Here is a 7818-nt window from a genome sequence, read left to right as displayed (position 1 = left end):
CAGGCCAGTGGGATGAGCTTCAGTGTTTTCAGCTCTGTCTGGACAGGGAGTAATAATGCCTGCTGAATGCCACCCTCCCATAATTCCAGGCCACAGTCTGGGTCACTGTTGAGCTTCATTCACACCCCCTATCCAGAACCAGCCAGGGTCAGGGGACTGGCTTCTAGCTAACCAACCCTCCCCTACTCCACTGCTGCCCCTCTCCCATTGGTCAGAGGAAGGTGGGAGGCACTTTGACAGAGGCTATTGGTATTGGCATTGCCCAGTAACCTCTATGAGACCCCTCTGGAGGAAGCCTTTACCCTGGCCGCCCTGCGAGCAGGGGCTGGCCAGATTGGGAGGCTGGGGGAGGAGGAGTCTGAAGCTCATAGCTCTGGCTCCCACCCAAGCTAGAAAGTCAGAGGGGCAGGATCAAATGTGAGCTCAGTATCCTTAAAGGCTACAGAGCAGCCCGAGTCTCATCTTCAGCTCGACTTGGGCCACCACCCAAGACCAGGATCTAGGACTTAATCTGCCCCTTCCACTCCCTGCCCCTGACAACCGAGAGCCAGTACCCTGACCCCCTCCTACTCCGGCAAGTCCACGGAAGCCCCTGCTCTCCAGAATAGAGCTGCAGTCAAGTCTGCCTCCAGGAAGTCCGTGTATTACCAGGCCAGCACTCCCAAGGACCAAAACTCTGAGGGGACCCTCCCTTAAGGCCAACACTGCAGGCCCCAGCCATCTTTGGAACTGCTCAGCTGTTGTCCATGTGGTTGGCTTCAGCCACCAGAAGAGGGCTCCAAATGGGGGAGGGCAAGCAGTCTTTCCCTCTGGAGCTAGGGGAGGGGGCTGCTCCCCCAACCCCCATCTCATGACTCACTCCAAGCTGTGTGGGTTATTACATTATGTTTGAAATTGCCATGGCAACTAGCTGGCAATCAAGGGTAATTGCGCTTGTCGTCAGGGCAACAGGGTAAAACCCACAGCAGCCACTCTCTGTAGTTGCCCTTGGGGTGCAGTAAAGGTCAGGCCAGATCAGAGCCAATGCCAGCCAAGGGGCTATGGGACTCCCCAGAAAGAGCAGGTTGCCAGGGCCCCAAGTCCCAGATCTGGACTCCTGCTTCCTGCACACCACACTTTTCCAGAAACACGCCACAATGCTTAATGCAAGCAGAACCAGAACTTTTATGTGCTTACAGCTGGTACTTGTAGATAGCCCATGGGCCTTCTTCCTCGTACTCACGACGGCTGAGCCACAGGCTCTGGAAGGACTCCCGACACGCCATGATGGAGCCCCCAAGCCAGGCGGCCACTGCACGGTGGGGAGAACTCAGCACGGTGGCACTGGGGCCCAGCTCCCGTTTCAGGCGCTCAGGGAAGCCCGTCAGCAGGGTGCTACCTCCATCCAGCACCACATTGGCCAGCAGCTGCTCTTGCTGCTTGGCCTCCAGCCGGCTGATGCTTAGCAGGGCCAACTGCGGGAGGCCGGGCTGGTTGAGGCCCAGCAGATTAGGCTGGAAGAGGGCCTCAGGGCAGCAGAATCGCTCGGAGCCCAGCGTGATAACCTGCTTATCCGGGAGCACAAAGTCCGCTCGGGCCTGGGCCTGGGTACGGGCCATCTCGGCCGTCATATCCATGGCCACGTAGCAGCAGGCCTCTTTAATCTGGTTGACCAGCCCTGCCTTAGGTGGTGAGTGGCCAGTGGCCAGCAGCAGCTGAGCCAGATAGTCAGTGAGGTCCCCGCCGGCCACATCTAGCCGGTAGGTATCCAGTGGGGCCAGGTCCCCAGTGAGGATGGGCGCCACATACGAAGTGCCATGGCCACTGCCCAGCACCAGCCCGGTGGTGCGCCCATAAGCGTAGAGCGCCAGCAGGGCCTGGTGCACAGTCTGCATGGCTGGCACTCGGAAGCGCTCAAACAGGATCTCGGCCACCTTCTCTCGATTGGTCCGTGGTGAGATGGGCGAGTCGGCCACGAGCACGGCCAGCTCCTCGGGCTGCACGCCCAGCCTGCAGTAGAACAGGTGCTGCCACAGCACCTCCAGCGCATCCCAGTCAGAGACCACCCCTCTGTTCAGCATCGGGTAGGAGCCCTCTTGGTTTTCGGGTACTGCGTACCGGGGCTGGCCCTGGGCCGGGTGCTGCAGCAGCTGGACTCGGGAAGGGACCACGTTGAGGACGTGATCCTCCCCAGCCAGTCCACATTTAGTGAATCCTGTGCCTGTGTCAATCACCACAGCCGCCATGTTTTGGTAGGGGCCCAGTGAGTGGCGGCAGAGCACTGGTGACTGCACTGGTACTGCGTCCATGGTGGACACCAGCTCATAGCAGGCGCCATGGAGCAGGCCGAGGTGTGTGACCATGGATGAGTGTGTAATGTCCTCTGGTGTCAGCTTGAACCGGGCGTTCTGGGGCTCAGCATCCACTATGGCCATGGGCAAGACCTTGCCAGGTGTGGTAAACGTGATTAAGGAAAGCTGCTCCTCCTGCGCCCCACGGGAGTTGCCAGATTGCCAGGATGAGAGCCGATGCATGCTGGTGCTTTGGGTGCTGCTGATGCCAGCCTTGTCTCTGCTCACATAGATACAGGTCTCCTCGGGGGCCAGGGGCACCCGAAGCACCCCAACATGGGCAGGCAGGTCCAAGGGCTCACCTTCCTGGGCAGAGGGCTGGCCAGGACCCCCAGTGGTGTGGGGCCCTCTTGAGAGGGGGGGCTCTTTGACGATGAGGGGCTTCGCAGTGAGGGGCACCTGCCCAGTGAGGGAAAGCTCTGTGGCAAGAGGGATCTGCCCAGTGAGAGGGAGCAGGCCGGGAGGGGCATCCTGCTTGGTGCCCGAGGGCTTGCCAGTTAGCGGTGTCTGTCCAGCAAGCAGGGTCTGCCCACTGAGGAAAGTCTGACCGGAAAGAGAGACCTGCCCAGCATCTTTGGGGTGAGAGCTATCAGGGTGAGCAGTAACGACCTCTTTCTGTTTCTGGCTGGATAAATCCTCCTGGAGCAGAGAGCCAGGTGCCGGCTGTGCATTGGTTGTTGAAGCAGACTCTGAATTCATCCACTGTAGTTTCTTGGCCTGGATCATGGGGGCATCTGGCACCCTGGAGGAGTCCAGCATCCAGATGGTGCGACTAGGTTCATTTTTTTCAGGATCAGGTTTGGCCCAGCCAGGGTCGGGAACATGTGTCAGTATCCTCTCACCAAATTGGAGCGGCATCCCAAGGGGAACAGGCCCAGCGAGCATCCCAACTCTGATGGGTGACTCAGAACCAGTGGAGTTCCGTGACTCCAGGTTGAGCCTGGCTTCCTTGGGAACCAGGGCTACCTCTCGGTAACTACCAGATGAGAGGCTGGAGGGCACAGGGCTGGATAGCATGGGCGTGGTGGACCAGAAGTTGGAGTGATTGCTGTCAGGGGAGAGAATGGGCCTGGCCAGTGGCCGGGTAGACAGCAAAGTGTCAGAAGCATAGATGGATGGAGGGCTGGGCATGAGGCCCACCAGCACTGCCCGGGAGCCCATAGGGTCATGGCATAGCAGCCCTATCCTGGTGTTGCCTGTGGCCATATCAAACACCAGCACACGGTCTTCCACAGCTTCTCGGAGCTGGCAGGTGGGGGCACTGGAGGCAGGGATCTGAATGGCTTCTCTGGGAAACTGGGGTGGAGGCTGCTTGTGGCAGGTGACCTGGTAGGCAGACAGCGGCACACTGGTGCAGGTCTTGCTGCAGATATTAGGTGGCTGCTTCTCTGGCTGAGAGCTGCAGATCTCCTGGCTACTCTTCTGGGTCTTGGGGATTTCTGGGGCCTTTGCAGTTGGTGTTGGGCTGCCAGGCCTAGAGGTGTAGCCCGGGGGCTTCTCCACCAACTTCTCAGGTGGTTCGGGTGTCACCTGCCTTCTGACAACCTCACACTCCTGGACATGCTCTACAAATGTTTCTTGAGTAGGTGTCACGGTGGAAGTCTCCTCTTTAGAGTGAAAATTCACTTTGTCCTGGCAAGATGTGACCACTTTGGAAGACTCCACGAGGACTGACCATTGGTTGCCACACCTCCTGAGGAGGAGGTCTTGAGACAGGCCCTTGGTGACCGCACTGGTTTCATTCAGGGGTTCAAGGGTGCGAGGTTCAGCTGCAGCGGGCGTCGGGGTCACATCCAGAGCTGGAGTGGTCACCTGAGCTGGAGCCGCTGGAGTCACCGGAGGAGCCAGTGACAGAAAAGAAGTTTTAGACAGGGTAGGAGCCTGAGCTGGACCTGGCTGCTTGCCCTGGCCCTGATCTTGAGCTAGAGCCTGAGCTGGAGCCAGAAGAGGACGTTGGCTTTCGACTAGACCATCCTCTGCTGAGAGGAAATAGGGCAGCCACCGACTCTTCCTGGTGACCATGGGGGCCATCTGGTCGGGGTTGCAGGGCCCTTTGCCCCAGCCCACCAGGACTTTGGCAGGAGCCTTGACCTCCCTCCCAATCTGCACCTGAAGTCGGGGGCCGCAGGGTCCATGCTGGGCCACGTCACTGGTGCTGCCACTGTGCCTGCACACAGGTAACAGGGTCCCTTCCTCCACGTTGAGATGCTGTTGGGCTCCCATGATGGGACTCGGATACGGGTTGGTGGAAGAGAGTCTCGAGGCATCCTGGGAAGCCTGCTCACTGTCACGTTGGGAGCCGACCTGCACAGAGTCCTGGAGTAGCTGGTGAATGGGCTCAGGGAAGTGGGCCTGGGAGATGGGGCCACAGGCCCCTTCAGTGACAGTCTCGTTAGACAGTGACAAACCCTGCTTGAAGTATAGAGATCCTAGGCTTACCCATGGTCCCTGGGACCTTCTGAGACTACCCCCCAGATGCTGGCTGCTGACCAAGGGGTGGCCCTGGGGGCCCGATGGATCAGGGCCCCCCACCTTCTTGGTGGCTTCCATAGTCCTGCTCCATGCCCTAGGTGCCCTGCCCCCACTTCACTGCCATGGCAACCCCACACATCATAGCCCCCAGTGACCTGGGGGTGGTGACAGAGTGTGGGAAACCAGGGGCCCCACCCCCTGAGGAAAGGAGGCCTTCTCAGGAGACCTTGGAAAGCAGAGAGTCCCAGGGAGCCCAGTGAAGTTAGTTGGCCGCAGGTCAGCTTGTTCTCCCCTTACTGGCAGTGTGACTACTCTGCCAAGGGCAGCCCTAGAGTGGGAACAGTGCCTTGGGGGACCAGTGCACACCCAGGGAGAAAGGTAGGCAGAGGAGACTCTGAGGAAGCCCGCAGCTCTGTTGAAGGGTGGTGGTGGGGTCTATTTATCATTTAGTTGGGAGACAGAAGAAGAAAATGAGGGGCTCGGGCTCAGGCCCAAGCTCTCCTCCCCTGTATTCCCCAGCTCCCGCTCCAGGGACAGTAGCTCCTTGGCAATCTCTGTTGCTCCAGATGGTTCTCCTCTGCCTGTGCCTCATAGAACCCCCTCCCCAGAGCCACATGTCCCTGAAGCCCAGCACCAATATCCCATAGGGGTAGGGACAGCGTGGTAGGGGTGGGGGTGGGACCCCTGTTCAGAATCCTCAAATCAGAATGTTCTAGTTCTTATCCCATTGTGTCAGCTTCACCTTGGCCGTAAGGGGACCAGAGTGCCAGGCACAGGGCTAGGTCACAGTGGCTACAGGGCCAGCCGAGTAGCAATTACGGGATGGGGCACAGTGGGGACAATGTGGGCATAAGACTGGCTACATAGTGGGGGCATGGTGGGCCTAGGTCTGGCCACACGGTGGTAACATAATGGGTGTAGAACTGAGCACAAGCAGACACAGAGCTGCACATGTAGGAAGGACAGACTGGACCAAAGGAGCAAATACAGGGCAGGCACAAACCCAGTTGGCAGTTCTACCCTCCAATTATTTTAAAATAAAGGCAGAGCAACACAAAAAGAGGGAGAAAGAGAGAGTGAGAGACCTATCCACTGAGGTCTACCCCCCCCCCCAATGCCCACAACAGCCACAGCTAGGCCAGACCAGAATCAGGCACCAAGAACTCCATCTGGGTCTCCCACGTAGGTGACAGAAACACAAGTACTTGGGTCAAAATCTGCTGCCTCCCAGGTACATTAGCAGGAAGCCAGACTGGAATATGTAGCGGCTGGGAATTGAACCAGCACTCTGATATGGGATGTAAGTACCTCAAACAGCGGTTTAACCACTGCACTACAGTGTCCCACCCCCACCCTCCATTTTTTATTTTTATTTTTTAAAGATTATTTATGGCCAATGCTGCGGCTCAATAGGCTAATCCTCCGTCTGCGGTGCTGGCACACCAGGTTCTAGTCCCAGTCGGGGCGCTGGATTCTGTCCCGGTTGCCCCTCTTCCAGGCCAGCTCTCTGCTGTGGCCAGGGAGTGCAGTGGAGGATGGCCCAAGTGCTTGGGCCCTGAACCCGCATAGGAGACCAGGGGAAGCACCTGGCTCCTGCCTTCGGATCAGCACAGTGCACCAGCTGCAGCGCGCTGGCCACGGCGGCCATTGGAGGGTGAACCAACGGCAAAAGGAAGACCTTTCTCTCTGTCTCTCTCTCTCACTGTCCTGTCAAAAAAAAAAAAAAAAAAAAAAAGAGAGAGAGAGAGATTTATTTGAAAGGCAGAGTTATAAAGAGGCAGATGGCAGAGAGAGAGAGAGAGAGAGGTCTTTCATCTGCTGGTTCACTCCCCAAATGGCCACAATGGCCGGAGCTGCACCGATCCAAAGCCAGGAGCCAGCAGTTTCTTCTGGGTCTCCCATGTGGGTGCAGGGGCCCAAGGACTTGGGCCATCTTCTATTGCTTTCCCAGGCCATAGCAGAGAGCTGTATCAGAAGAGGAGCAGCTGGGACTCAAACTGGCACCCATATATGATGCCAGTGCTGCAGGCGGCAGCTTTACCTACTATACCACAGCGCCGGCCCCTCTTTCTTTTTTTCTTCTTTTTTTTAAAGATCCATTTTTTAGGTGGGGAAAAGGGAGCCAGGGAGGAATGGGACCTGCCAGGACCCCCAGCCTAGGCCCAGAGCTATCTGAGCAGTCTTCAGACACAGAATGGGCCTAGGCAGCAGGGTTTTATGTTTTGTTTCATTTTGTTTTTGTTTATTTGAAGGGCAGGTAACAGAGAAATCTTTCATCTGCTAGTTAACTCTCAAATTCTGCAATTAGCTTGGATTAGTCCAGGCTGAGTCCAGGAGCTCAGAACTCCAGGGCCCAAGTACTTTATTTTTTTTTAAAGATTCATTTATTTATTTGAAAGGCAGAGTTACAGAGAGGCAGAGGCAGAGAGAGAGAGAGAGAGAGAGAGAGAGAGAGAGAGGGAGAGAGTCTTCCATCCACTGGTTCACTCTCTAGATGGCCACAATAGCTGGAGCTATGCTAATCCAAAACCAGGAGCCAGTAAATTCTTCCGTGTCTCCCATGCGGATGCAGAGGCCCAAGGACTTGGGCCATCTTCTACTGCTTTCCCAGGCCATAGCAGAGAGCTGGATCAGAAGTGGAGCAGCCAGGACTCGAACTGGTGCCCACATGAGATGGCAGCACTGCAGAACTTTAGCCATCACTTCCTGGTTTCCAAGGTGCACCTTAACAGGAAGCTAGATCAGAAGCAGAGGCATGACTCAAACCCCAGCACTCTGATATGGAATGTGGATGTCCTAAGCAGCAACTGAACCCTCTGTGGCACAGTGGCCGCCTGTGGGCAGCACTTTTGAGAGTCACCCACTTCCGTGGTTCTCCCTCCTCCCAGCTCTGAGCCCCGGCATCCTTGGTTTTTCGTCCAGGCCTGTGGCCTTTCAGACTATAGTCTTTCCGCTAGGAAACAGGGTTGTGGAGCAGGCAGCGTGGGCTTGTTCTCAGAAGCAGTGTGTCTGCACA

General features: G+C 57.1%; 1 protein-coding gene across 1 annotated transcript; it reads right to left on the bottom strand.

Moving 5' to 3' along the window:
* Positions 1 to 1144: 1144 nt before the first annotated feature.
* Positions 1145 to 6538, bottom strand: LOC100359206 (uncharacterized). Its single transcript, XM_002713205.5, has one exon. The coding sequence runs from the start codon at positions 4878 to 4880 to the stop codon at positions 1173 to 1175; it is 3708 nt and encodes a 1235-aa protein (XP_002713251.2). The 5' UTR covers positions 4881 to 6538; the 3' UTR covers positions 1145 to 1172.
* Between the last annotated feature and the right edge of the window lie 1280 nt (positions 6539 to 7818).

Source organism: Oryctolagus cuniculus, chromosome 10 (genome assembly GCF_964237555.1).
Source record: "Oryctolagus cuniculus chromosome 10, mOryCun1.1, whole genome shotgun sequence".
Lineage (NCBI taxonomy): Eukaryota > Metazoa > Chordata > Mammalia > Lagomorpha > Leporidae > Oryctolagus > Oryctolagus cuniculus.
This window is presented reverse-complemented; position numbering and strand designations above follow the sequence as displayed.